General features: G+C 35.4%; 1 protein-coding gene across 1 annotated transcript in view; it reads left to right on the top strand.

The window, feature by feature from the left end:
* Positions 1 to 14,799, top strand: part of PIGK (phosphatidylinositol glycan anchor biosynthesis class K) — a 132,446-nt gene that overhangs the window by 50,489 nt on the left and 67,158 nt on the right. The window contains exon 9 of the mRNA XM_059135731.1: positions 924 to 1,096. Coding sequence (XP_058991714.1) covers positions 924 to 1,096 — 173 coding nt within the window. The remainder of the gene's footprint in view (positions 1 to 923; positions 1,097 to 14,799) is intronic.

Here is a 14,799-nt window from a genome sequence, read left to right as displayed (position 1 = left end):
TTTCTTGAAGTAGGACCTGTCACCTTTTCCCCCCTACCTCTCTATGTTTATTTATCTCTGACTTGACTTAAGGCCTTGAAGATAGGACCATGTTCTGTCAACTTTTGTATCCTTTGTGGAAGTAACAGTATGAAATATACGTAGTAGATGTTTTATCTGCTTTGCTGAGTGAATGAGTACATGTTTATCCCTGGTAATTCACTGATGTGGAATATCGGGGATATGATTAACATAGACATTTTCATGAGACCTGTGTGAGATCTCTGTGAAGTTGTGGTTTTTCAGGCTATATTCTTTGAGGACTAGAGTGTCTGGAGGTGCTTTGGATTTATTTTCATTATGGCTAAACTAAGAAATTTGCCGCCCACTGAGATGAATGTAGATGCAGAAAAAAAGCAACTCTTTTCATAGTATTACATATAAATTCTTGGTAAATTTAAAAGTTCAAAATATATTTTGTAGCATATGATCCAAAAAAGTGCATGTTTTTTTCCCGTCCCTGGTCTGCTTCCCTTTCTGTCAACTGCTCTAATGTCTGTATAGCTTTCTTAGAATATCAAGTACTACTCTAGCAAAGAAACTTTAATCTTTAAAATCAGAAACTTCTTTAGATTGGGAGAGCTTTAAAAGTACTCTATAGTCAGGGTGCCTGGGTGGGTTAGTCAGTTGAGCATCTGATCCTAGTTTTGGCTTAGGTCAGGATCTTGGGGTCATGGGATTGTGCACCATCTTGGGCTCCATGCTTGGCGGGGAGTCTGCTTAGGATTCTCTGCCTCTCCCTCTGCCCCTCACTCACTCTCTCTCTCTTATAGATAAATAAATCATTAAAAAAATACACTACAGTCTGCTATACTGTGTTATTGAATTGATAAAAGTTGTATTTATATGTGTGTATTTATTATTGTTATATGTATGCTTTTCAGTTTCAGGTATGTCCTAGAAGTCTCTGTGTGTCTACCCCTGGACATCGCACTGACCTTTTTCAGAGGGATCCTAAAAATGTCCTGATAACTGATTTTTTTGGAAGTGTACGGAAAGTGGAAATTACAACAGAGACTATAAGTTTGCAACCAGATTTAGAAATCATGGAAAACAGGTATTTATCTTGAATTATTATTTTCTTAGAATGTTCTAGTCTTATGATTTATAAATTTTTATGTAACATGATGTTACATAATATTGAGATGAATGTTGGTGTTTCTTAATAAAACTACACATTTCTACCCAATCTTCATTTTATGTAGGCCCTACGCTTTTCAGGTTTATGGACAAAAGCTATAAAAATTAGGTGGAAGCTACGATCATGATTAGGATTATGTTGTAGTTCCAAAATACAATGTTCATAGTAGTGATTTGAGGCTTGCTCAAAAGGCCTAAAACTTCCTTGGTAACTGGCTGAGAGCCATACTTTTCATTAGTGGAGGTATGTATAATAGTTCAGAAGACCTTCGTGAAAGGGCAGATATGTGAATGTTTCAAACATTAGTACTCTAATGAGTATATATGCTTTGACCTATTGCAGTAAAATGGGTTACCTGAAGTGACATTGAATCAGGAAGTTGGCAGCTGGGCGTTTAGAGTGTAATAAGGGCCCTAGGAATCCGGCAGATGTAAGACAGATAAACATAAAAAGGGAAGCAAGTGCCAAAAGTCATATTTCAAGTACATATTTCAGACTATAAAACAGTGCTTCCATGTTCAGAATTTCTGTGGGTTCCAGCAATCTGGTTACTTCTCTGACTGCCATATATTTTGGTTCCTACAATCTGGGTCGTTTATGAGCTTGGGTCAGTGGTATCTCTGGCTTTTCTCTAGTTTTATATTCTGTTAATCTGGAACAATTTATCTGGAGCTATTGTAAATTTGGAGTGACCCTCTCTCTCATCAATAGGTGCCACCGTTTCTGCTTTATTTGGGGGCTCTTAGTAATTCATTAGAGAAAGGGTGGGAGGTATACGCCAGATACTCCTCTCTTGGGGAGTAGATGGTGTGAGTGTGCAGTGAGTGTGTGTGCATGCACACATGTGTAGATGTGTGTACAGATGTGTATGAGAGAGTGCAAAGCCAGGAGAAAGGGAGATTGAGAAAAATTAATTGATTTGGGGTATGTGAATTTTGGAAATATGTGTAATGTTTCATTTACATTTTTCTCCTGTAAACATTTTTAAAGGCAAAATACTTTGTTAGGGTTCAGTAGTGTGTCATTTTATAGCCTCTTTCTTGAAACAGATGTTGTATTTTACTAGCATTAAACAAACTGTGGTGTTATTTGTGATTATCTAATGCTATCTATTGGAAACTCATACTCCTATGAACTTTTCTGGACTGGTAACTGGCAATATAAATTACTCACAGTTTTGAAAATTTCAAAGACTTGTGTAATTGAGCTTATGAATGTTTTAGAGATAAAAAAACTAGCACAAAATGCATCTTTTTTGAAGATTTAAAGTTGATGTTATTATTAATCATTCTATTCTGGATATTCAAAGCCTTGGACCTTTTCTTTTCCATTTCCTATCGATATTGGCTTCAGGATTTTTATTTTTATTTTTTTTTCTTTGGCTTCAGAATTTTTAAAAGACATTTTTAGAAGACATCAGATGACATTCTACAGCAGTATCAGTTTTTTTATTTTATTATATTTTATTTCTTAAGATTTTATTTATTTATTTGAGAGAGAGAGAAACAGAGCATGAACAGGAGGTAGGAGACAGAGGGAGAGGGAGAAGCAGACTCTCCCCTGAGCTCGATCCCAGGACCCTGAGATCATGACCTGAGCTGAAGGCAGATGCTTAACCAACTGAGCCACCTAGGTGCCCTTATTTGTTATTTTAAATACTGAATTTCAGATTGCCCTTGTAAAATAGCTAAACCTAATTTAATATACTTAGCAACTAAAATTGAAATATGTCTTTTACCAATTTTATTTTGTAATTTTCCTTGAATTTAAGCCTATGAGATTGTAAGATACATCTTCTCTTAACCATATAAACATTGCATTAATTTACTTTAAAAGGCTGGGACCATCTTTTTTTTTTTTAAGATTTTATTTATTTATTTGACAGAGAGAGATCACAAGCAGGCATAGAGGTAGGCAGAGAGAGAGAGGAGGAAGCAGGCTCGCCGCTAAGCAGATGTGGGGCTTGATCCCAGGACCCTGGGATCATGACCTGAGCTGAAGGCAGAGGCTTTAATCCACTGAGCCACCTAGGCACCCCTGGGACCATCTTTATACTTCTTCTGACTTATTTTCTGTTTTCTCCTTTTTTATTTTATTTTATTTTATTTTATTTTATTTTATTTATTTGACAGAGAGAGATCACAAGTAGGCAGAGAGGCAGGCAGAGAGAGGAGGAAGCAGGCTCCCTGCTGAGCAGAGAGCCCGATGGGGGACTCGATCCCAGGACCCTGAGATCATGACCTGAGCCGAAGGCAGCGGCTTAACCCACTGAGCCACCCAGGCGCCCCCTGTTCTCTCCTTTTAACACAGTATTAAATATGCAGGAAGTGTACATAAAAATGATTTCAGTGGAATCTGATGGGTTTCATTATATATCCTGGAAGAGTGGAATTTTGTCTCATAAATTATCTGCATGTATTAGTTCCAGAGCAGAAACTGTTGGTGCTGAAAATTATCTTAATTTATCTTTAATCGAGGAGAAAATTTTGAGCAACAGAGCCAGACACCAGGCACAGTTGAATTATAGCACCCTCTAGTGTTTATAAATAAATTTTATTTAGAATATTGTGTACAGATGGTTTCGTGATCCCTGGTATAAGTTATCCAGTTAATTTAAGAGAATTAAGTTTCCAGCATGATTCAGGAATTTTTAAGTGGATGCTATCAGTGTTGTATGTAGGTGGTATTTATATGCAAATAAAATGGCAATCAGATATTTGTTTAGAGAAAATTACATTCATGAGAGGCCAGATACCACAAAAATATTTTATTAAGAAAATTATGGGTTTGGGGTGCCTGGGTAGCTGAGTAGGTTAAGCCTCTGCCTTCGGCTCAGGTCATGATCTCAGGGTCTTGGGATCGAGTCCCACATTGGGTTCTCTGCTCAGCAGTGAGCCTGCTTCCCCCTCTCTCTGCCTGCCTCTCTGCCTGCTTCTCTGCCTGCTTGTGATCTCTCTTTCTGTCAAATAAAAAAAAAAAATGAAAGAAAATTATGGGTTAGAATATATATGTATTTTTCAGACCTTAGGTTAAAAATGTCAATACAGTCACTATTACTAAAATTGGCAGTTATGCTTTTAAAAATACTACCATTTACATGTTAGGAAAACAATGGAGTTGGTTCATTCAGACTGTTCATATTTCATATTTTGCATACAAAAGTATACTAGACTAAACTCAGATATGATGGGGAACCTTACTTAGTACATAAAATTGACATTATAATATGATATTGTTATGTGTCTTCTGAAACAGATATTGAGTAAGGTACAGTCATGAAGTTAATGACAACACTTTTTTGTTTCTGCAGGTGTCTTTGTAGTTGTGTGATTAATTTATTTGCAAGAACAAATGGCACAAAATAAGGATTGATTGCAGGAAGTTTCGCTTTTATAACTTGATTCTACAGTGCTTCATTTGAGTATACATATATTGGCTTTTAATAAATACTTAGACAATAGCCTGTGCTCCTGAAGGAGTTGGGCTTTTTAGAATCTAGTGATAAGTCCATATTAGCATCACTCAGATTACCAGATTTGTGCCCTTACTGTGTGGATGTCAAAACACATTTTAGTGTTACAAAATGTAGAAATCTAAGTTTAGTAGGCATTGCCCAAGAAAAAAGGGAATCCAGGACAGTATTAACTTACCTAGTCTGACTTTTGCTTTAGGCTGTAAATTTGGGCACTTGATTCTATTTATGAATGTTTTGTTGCTGTAATTTTACTGTTATACTAGAATTTCTTTTTCTTTTGAGGCAGTCTTTAGCAACCGAATTTTTTTGAGTCTAGCAGGAAATTTGAGACTGGACATTTTTCCTACAGATTTCTTACAGACCTCCAACAGAGGGGTAGAGTATGGCCTCCTCAAGGTCAGTTTATGTTTTGAACACCAGAACAGGCCTCTTTCAAGGGCTTGTTAAACAAGTCCCCACCACAGGTAGATCAAAGATCAGACAGTTGCTGCCACAGTCATAATATTTTGAGCTCTTTCTATGTGCTTCATGCTTTATATGACACATTAGCTAGAACTGTTGAGTTGTAAATAATGGGATCTAGCCTGAGCTATATTATTTCCTTAAGGATATTTTTTTTTAAAGATTTTATTTATTTATTTGACAGAGAGAAATCACAAGTAGATGGAGAGGCAGACAGAGAGAGAGAGAGGGAAGCAGGCTCCCTGCTGAGCAGAGAGCCCGATGCCGGACTCGATCCCAGGACTCTGAGATCATGACCTGAGCCGAAGGCAGCGGCTTAACCCACTGAGCCACCCAGGCGCCCAAGGATATTTGTTATACAGATAATTCTGTGTTTTATGGATCCCAGGGACTGACCCCAAGAAGGGCCTGGAAATAGGAACCAGATGTCAGTCAGAAGCAGAGGCAGCACTTTCTCCATCTCCCTGTTGTTTTAATCTTTTCTGCTGCTGCTGCTCTGGCCGTTTGTGGGGCAGAATGTGTACACATCACTGCCCTAGAGATTTATATCTCTTCTGTTGATGATAAAGCACAGATAGACAATGAACTTGCTCATTCCCAATCCCAGGCTTCCTGGAGTCATCATCATTAGCCATCTTGGGCCAGGTATCCACTTTTGGTCCAGCTGGGCAGTCGTGGGGTTGTATGACACAAAATCAGGGCTTCTGGGGAACCCACCTTATGTGTATAAGTCCCCCAAAAGGGTCTTGAGAGCTAGGCAGATATCCTTTATATTAATCTCATTTTAATTCACATGATAACTTTATGAGGCAGATATAATTTCCTCATTTTTTAAATGAGTAAACTGTGGCTGAGGAAGGTTAGGAAACTTGCCTAAAGTCACCCATCTAACAAACGGTGAAGCCAAGATCTGTATCTAGGAATGCCTCATACTTCTAAGAACTACATATTCTTATTTTATTCTCTTATAATTTACCTTGAGCTACTTGACTTGCTTTCTTTTTAAAGCATATAAAATATAAATGATAGCTCAATGAATTTTCACAAAACTCTACTTCTCATGTAACCACCAGAAAAAGAAATAGAATAATGCTGGAAGCTCCCAAACCCCTGTGCCCTTCCCAATCTCTGTCCTCTCACTCCCTATCAAAGTTAAACACTCTCCGAACTTTTATGGAATTTACTTTCTTGCTTTTCATTTTATATCACTTAAGTGTGTATCCCTAAACATTATGTTTTGATTCTTTTCCTAATACTGTGTTTCTGGAATTCATTTATATTGTGTGCAGTTGTAGTTTGTTCAACTGTTGAAAAAAAGTGTTTTAAATTTTTAAAAATTGAGGTATAATTTATTTACAGTAAAATCACCCTTTTTAGTATATAGTTCTGAGTTTTGGCAAATGTATACAGCTAGATAACCACCTTGCGCATCCATCACCACATGAAATTTCCTTATGCCCCTTTCTGCCCTTACTCATATCCCTGGAAACCACTGATCTCTTCTCTATTCCCATGGCTTTACCTCTTCCAAACTGTCATATAGATGGAATCATATTCCGTACCCTTTTGAGTCTGGCTTCTTGTATTAGCATAATGGATTTCAGGTTCATCCCTGTTGTCACATGTATCCGTAGTTTGTGTTCCTCTTTATTGCTATATGCTCTTCAGCAATAAAGAGGAACACAGACTACAGATAGATGGGATTCAGGTTAGCCATTCACCAGTTGAAAGACGTTTGTTTTCGCCCACCAGTTTTTGGCAATTATAAATAAAGCCACTATAAACAATTACATACAAACATATGTTTTCATTTTACTTGAATGAAATACCCATCAGGAGGTTTGCTCGGTCATACGGCAGCACATGCTTAACTTTCTAAGAAACTTTCAAACTATTTTCCATTAGTCTCTGTACCATTTTGCATTCCCACAAATAATGTTCAACATTCTTAATTATACATGGTATTGTCTTTTTAATTTTAACTCTTCTAGTAGGTATGTAGAAATATCATTATGATTTTAATTTGCATGTCCCTAATGACTGAGGATGTTGAGCATCATTCTATGTGCTTATTAGTAATTCATTTTTTCACGAAGTGTCTGTTCAAGTCTGCTGAGTTTTGAAAAATTGGGTATTTGCTTTCTTCCTAATTATAAGATTTCTTTGCACATTTTGGATACAAGTTTTTTTTGTCAGATACATGAATTGCAAATGTTTTTCTTAGTCTTTGTCTTTCCTTTTCTATCCTTTATATCTTTTGAAGAACAAGAGATTTAATGTTGATGAAATTCATTTATCAGTATTTTCTTTTATGCTTAATGTCCTTTATGCAAGGATTCTTAATCTAATTCAAGGTCACAAAGACTTTATTTTATTGTCTTCTAGAAGTTTTATAGTATTAGCTTTTATGTTTAGGCTATGCTTTACTTTTAAGTTTCGAGTGGAGTGTTAAACAGGAGTTGAGTTCATTTTTTCCATACATATATCCAGTTATTCCAGCACCATGTATTGAAAAGATTGAATTCCTTACTGGTTTATGGTAGCATCTTTGTAAAAAGTCACCTAATCATCATATATGTGAGTCTATTTCTAGGCTCTATTCTGTTGTATTGAACTACATATCTTTACACTAAGTTTTGACATCAGTTTATATACACCATACAACCAGTTTTTCAAGGTTCTTTTGACTATTCTAGACCCTTTGTGTTTCCATGTAAATTTTAGAACCAGTTTGTCAGTTTCTTTAATTATTTGTAAGGGAATGGGGGAAGGACAGAAGGAGAGGGAGAGAAAGAATCTTAAGCAGGCCTTGCCCAGAGCAGAGCCCAATGTAGGGCTCAATCTCAACCTGAGCCAAAGTCAAGAGTTGGCTTTTTAAAAAAATATTTTATTTATTTATTAGACAGAGAGAGAGAGAGACTGCAAGTAGGCAGAGACGCAGGCAAAGACAGGGAGGGGGTGGGTAGCAGGCTCCCTGCTGAGCAGAGAGCCGGATGTGGGCCTCCATCCCAGGACCCTGAGATCATGATCTAAGCCGAAGACAGAGGCTTAACCCACTGAGCCACCCAGGCGCCCAAGAGTTGGTTGTTTAACCCACTGAGCCACCCAGGTTTGTCAGTTTCTTTAAAAAAAAAAAAAAAAAAAAACCGAAACTGCTAAGATTTTGTTTGGGATTGGATTGACACTACATTAATTTGATGAGTGTGGATACCTTAACAATATTGAATCCTCTGATCCCTAAACATACCTCTACATTTATTTAGAATTTCTATAGTTTCTGTCTGTATTATTTAACAGTTTCTGTGTAGATGTTTTCTACCCCTTTCATTAAATTTATTCCTAGCTGTCTTTGTTTCTGATGCTGTTTTAAGTGATATTTTAAAAATTTACTTTTCATTTGTTGCTTAACTACAGAAGGACAATTTTTATATTTAAAATTTTATTTATTTATTTGTTTGTTTATTTATTTATTTTTGAGAGAGAGTGAAAACACGAGCAGGGAGAGGGGCAGAGGGAAAAGCAGATTCCCAGCTGAGTAGGGAGCCTGATGTGTGATCAATCTCAACCTGATCCAAAGGTAGACGCTTAACCAACTGGGCTACCCAGGCGCCCTAATTAAATTTTATATTGACTGTATTCTGGAATCTCATTGAATTTGGGTGTTGATCAAGTCAAACCCAGTCATACTTACCTGGCAGGGGAGATACCATGATCACAAATCAAACCCAGTCGAAATTCTAGCAGGCCTTTTTTAGAGATTGACAAAATGATTCCAAAATTTATATGGAAATATAAAGGACCTATTTTAGTATTTCTTATATTACATGAATTCTAGTCTCTATTGTTTACTATGAAATCAAATGAAAATTTAAATATACATATTTAGTAGAGTCATCTGTTTTGGAGCTGGGCAAAATAGACTGAAGAATGTGAAACTTTGTGATCAAACAATTCACTGAATATTGCTCATAGAAATTATAAGATGATTATGAAACCTTATGAACCATAGGTTTATCAAAATGGTTCAAGCAGACAAGATTTCTTTCTGCCATTCTGCATACCAGTATATTTTTTCAAAGTGATTAATTTAGTCATTAATATGATTCTATATTATCGTAAGCATGTTATTGGCCCATTTATTTTATGTTGTTATTTATAGTTGTTAGTCACTACAGTCATTCAGGAACTCATTAAACTAGAATTTCAGAGCATAAATTAGATGCGATTATTTGATTTATAAAGACAAAACTGATAATTTAATTATCCTTGTCAGTTTGCATACATTAAAGTTTTTATTGTTATAATTTTATTTTATTTTTTTAAAAGATTTTATTTATTTACTTGACAGAGATCACAAGTAGTCAGAGAGGCAGGCAGAGAGAGAGGGGGAAGCAGGCTCCCCGCTGAGCAGGGAGCCCGACATGGGGCTTGATCCCAGGACCTCGAGATCATGACCTGAGCCAAAGGCAGAGGCTTAATCCATTGAGCCACCCAGGTGTCCCATTGTTATAGTTTTAAATAATATGTTGATCATTCCATGGATAGTTTTTTTTAAGCAATTTATCTGACTACCTACAATTAAACAAAAACATCCATTGAGTTGGTTTATGACTTTTAAGAAACCGGGTGTATAGGTATATAGCAGAATATAGTATTGTATCCCTTTGTGTAAATAAAACTTCTCTGAATAGAAATTAATAAATACTATGTTTCCTAGGGATACTAATTTCCAGCTAATGTTTATTAATGTTTAAAACTGATCAAAACAAAGTTAATTTTAATTTAAACACTAAACATATAGGACCTAAAAAAGGTAAATTGAAAAAAATTTTAAATGCTATAGTATCATTTATAAAATAGAACATTAGGGGCTCCTGGGTGTCTCAGTCAGTTAAGTGTCTGCCTTCAGCTCCAGACATGATCTCAGGGTCCTGGGATTGAGCCCCACAAAGGGCTCTCTGCTCAGTGGGAAGCATGCTTCTCCCTATACTCGTGTTCTCTACTCATGCTGCTCTCTATTTCTCTCACTCTCAAATAGATAAATAAATAAATAATCTAAAAAATAAAAATGAGATAAAATAAAATAGAACATTAGAACTTAATCTGTCAGGCTGGCTAGGGAATAAGGTTATGAATTACTTTGGGAAAGTAGATTGTGGGATCTTAAAGGTTTAACTCTTTGATTCTATGTTCTGTGATTCTCTTGGTCTCCTTAAGAATTGTAATATTGTTGCTCTATTCCACTAAATTAAGCTTTAGAGTCTTAAATGAGTTAAATCAACTTAATGTCTGTTGTCTGAGTAGAGGATATTATAGCATAATAACCAAATTCCAGTCAATTCATTGGAATCAGTCAGCTCCTGAATTTAGAACATTTGTCCTGTTTGTACTGTGGACAGACCACATGAGTTCTTTGATTCTCAATTTCCTTATCTGTTAATGGGAATAATAACTCCACTTTATAAGGTTATTAAGAGAGTTAATTTTTATTTTTCTTGTAAAGTTCTTAGTTCTGTGCTCACATATAATAAAGTGAGAGAACATATCACAAATATTGATAAGAATTATTGCTAGAATTCTATTTTTAATGTATTTTTTACCATTTGCAAAAATTATCTATTCTACTTTTATTAATCTAGTACTAGAAAGTACTTATTTTATAACTGTGGGTTTCTTATTTGGAGTACTAAGGAGAATTCGGAATTTGTTTTTTACCAGAAGATGGCAGTAGAATTACATGTCTGTACGTATAGAACAGTTTTATTTTTTTAATGCTGAAGATTGGAGTAGTTTTTAATCTTCAAATAAATTATGATATTGTTTCTTCATACCAGTGACAGGAGAAAAAGACTTGATATTGAATTTCAGGTTAAAAAAAGGATGATAAAAATTTTCTCTATATGTAAGTTGTCTTGGTTTAATAACATTGAATTTTTTAAAAATAGGTAAATAAAAGATCTTTTTGAATTGCTACTGTTCTGGCATATTTCTAGTATATGATTAAATACTTTATCAAGAAATTCTTTAAGGGGCACCTGGGTGGCTCAGTGGGTTAAAGACTCTGCCTTCAGCTCAGGTCATGATCCCAGGATCCTGGGATCGAGCCTACATTGGGCTCTCTGCTCAGCAGGGAGCCTGTTTCCTCCTCTCTCTGCCTGCTTGTGATCTCTGTCTGTCAAATAAATAAATAAAATCTTAAAAAAAAAAGAAAGAAAAGAAATTCTTTAAGAAATTGAGGGGTCATAAAAATCTTAAGATGTATTTGAAGATCAGTTATGATTAATTAGTAATAGAGATAGAGCAGTTTTCATTTATAATTGATCAATGGGGAAAACTGGATTCAATATTTTAAAAATTGTTTTATATATAACACTTTAGGGTTGTGGCTATTAAGTAAAAGCAAGAGGCAGAAGACATTTATATTAATAATATAAATCTGTGATCCCCGTTTCAGAAATTGCCATTTTTATTGAAATCATGGTATGCCTTGTTACCTGGTCTTCAAGTATTCTACAGGTGAAGTATTGCCAGTTGTACCTTCTAATGCTAGAAGGAACCTTTAAAACAAACTGATGTAGTAGAAAGTGTATGGAGGTGAATGGACTTGCATTCCAATTCTGGTTTAGTTCTCTGCTTTTGTCTTCAGGCACATTATTTAATCTCTCTGAAACTCAGGTATTTTATCTCTGAAAAGATGATCTACTCTGTCGCTCCAGAGTTTTTGTGAAGATTGGGGATAATGTGTATAAAAACGAGCATACTTTGTCAGTGCCTTTTTTAAGAGTATAGCATGTAAAAATCAGGGCAGCCATACTGATGTCTCTCTCCCATTGCAGAAGGTAAAGTGGGATTGTTATCATCTTTATTTGTTGTACTATAGAGCACTGTTTGTGTGGCTTGGTTTGTATTTTTATCAGGCAGGCTACATATTGCTCAGTGGCAGGAATTATTGTTAGCTTGGTCTTCCCATATTTGTGTAATTTCTTTTTTAAAGATTTTATTTATTTATTTGATAGGGAGAGATTACAAGTAGGCAGAGAGGCAGGCAGAGAGAGAGAGAGGAGGAAACAGGCTCCCCACTGAGCAGAGAGCCTGATGCGGGACTCAATCCCAGGACCCTGAGATCATGACCCAAGCCGAAGGCAGAGGCTTAACCCACTGAGCCACCCAGGTGCCCCTGTGTAATTGGTTTTTTAAAAATATTCTATTTATTTATTTATTTATTTGACACAGAAAGACAGAGAGAGGGAGAGGGAGCACAAGCAGGGGGAGAGCAGGCAGAGGGAGAAGGAGAAGCAGGTTCCCCACTGAACAAAGGAGCCTGATGCGGGGTGGATCCTAGGACCTGGGATCATGACCCCAGTTAAAGGCAGACGCTTAACCGACTGAGCCACCCAGGCACACCTGTAATTGATTAAAAAAAAACAAAACACTCTATAATCAGTACTTTATGCTTATTTCATTGTGTTTTTAATCTTAACAGTAATTATCTAGTAAATATTAGCTAATTGTTGTAGCCTATCAGTCTTTTAGAACACTCATTCTGATTTGATAATGGTAGTGTTAAACTGCATAGATTTTACTCTGTGGGGAAAATGAATGTGGTAAGGAACCAGGGCTGTGAGTTCTTTGCCAGCAATATTCTTCATAACTGATAGCAATTTGGGGGCATGGCTGTTAAATTTATTAGAATATTATTATTTTCTCAGGGGTAATTAATTGGTAATTAGAGATTTCATAATTATTTTTTAAAATAAAGCCAAAAATGTACCTAAATCATTTGTTTTTATTAAACTAATATAATAAATATTATTTAAAGTATATTTTTCTTTTTTCATTTTTTAGAGGGAGTGGATAGAGGGAAAGGGAAAGAGAGAATCTTAAGCAGGCTCCATGCCCAGTGTAGAGCCTGACATGGGACTCCAGCTCACAACTCTTGAGATCATGACCTGAGTGGACACTTAACTGACTAAGCCATCCAGGTGCCCCTAAGCTATCTGTGTGCGTGTGTATATATGTATGTATGCATTTTCTGTATATTTAGTAGATAAATTCCTGTAAGGTAGCAGGTAATAAAAAATGCTGATTTCAAAATTAATTTCTCATAAAAATAAAAAATAGGAAATGGAAAACATTTGATTTTGTCTTGGTAGCATAAATAGTAATTAAATATTTATGTGAGAAAGGGAATGTATTATGTTTCTTCATGAAACAAACATTAATAATTTTCATTTGAGCTGCAGACAACATTAATCTATCTAACAGTGACCAGTTCTGTTATTTCTCCATTTTTGTTTGAGATTTCAGGTATATAAACTTCTTGTCATACTCAGTGATAGTATGGACTTTGTTCTTTCTTTGTCTATGAAATTGTCACATATTATTCTGAAAGCACTTATGCCAGAGAAAGCACACATATTGTTATAGAATTTTTTTTCAGTGAGATTGATTAACCTCATTCTAACTTCGATATTAAGAGTCTCTTTGTTCTTCTTCTATTGGGATCAGCTTCTAATGTTAACTGATGTTTTCTAGTATGATTTCTCAAAAGTGAAAAACAAATGAAAATTAATGAAATAGAAGAGTTCAAAGGATATGATCTCAAAATATGTGAATTTGTCACCTGATCATGAGTGTGGATGCTGGCTGAGAATTACTTTTCTTCACACTGAGTAGTAGTGGACCTAGTTTAATGGGTATGAATAATAGTAAGAGATTCAGATACTTGGTAAGCAGTTTAAGCTGATTTGTATTAAAATTAGTATATCTAGTTTTTTCAAATGTTTATTCTTTTTTTTTTTTTAAGATTTTATTTATTTATTTGACAGAGATCACAAGTAGTCAGAGAAGCAGGCAGAGAGAGGAGGAAGCAGTCTCCCTGCTGAGCAGAGAGCCCGATGCAGGGCTCGATTCCAGGACCCTGGGATCATGACCTGAGCGGAAGGCAGAGGCTTTAAGCCACTGAGCCACCCAGTCGCCTCTAAATGTTTATTCTTATACCAAATATATGAATATTAAGTGTGTGTATGTTGAGAGATGGGGTAAGAACATAGTATTTTACCTTTCTGTTAGGTGACTTAAGGACTGCATGCTATAGGATAGTCTTTTGCACTTTTGCTATAAGGTACTAAGATAGGTACTAATGAGCTTTATGGTGAGACAATTATGAGTATTAGCAATCTGTGGCCTAGCAATCAGTTTCTGTTGCTTCCAATACAAGGAGTTGTTGACTGTTTTAATTGCTTTGCATAAACATGACGAGGACATTTAAATTTGGTATCAAATAATTGGGAGAGCTCTAATTTATGCTTTAAAAAATTTTTCATAGTGATTTCTTTTTAGTATGCTAAAACACTGTAATATATCTTCTCAGTCATAGAAAAGAATTAAAATATATCTTGTATGACTTCAGTGTTATGGGTAGTTTTTTTTTCTTTCTAACTTGTTGAAAATTAGGCATAATAAAACCTTGAATATCCAGAAATTAGGTAACTTCTAGTAATAAAGAGTACATGAAAGGTGCCAGAGTTGGCTTTGAATATGAGAAATCCCATTTTGCCTTAGATGTAAAAACACAACTTGACTTTAATGGCCTTTGGCATTCAGAGTTTGAAATTTCATCAGAAGGAAACATTTCTCAATAAAAGAATATCCTGTAATATTCAGAATTAGATACATTTCA

The sequence above is a fragment of the Mustela lutreola genome, chromosome 10, assembly GCF_030435805.1.
Source record: "Mustela lutreola isolate mMusLut2 chromosome 10, mMusLut2.pri, whole genome shotgun sequence".
Lineage (NCBI taxonomy): Eukaryota > Metazoa > Chordata > Mammalia > Carnivora > Mustelidae > Mustela > Mustela lutreola.
Note: the sequence above shows the minus strand (reverse complement) of the source record. Positions and strands in the feature narration are given on the sequence as shown.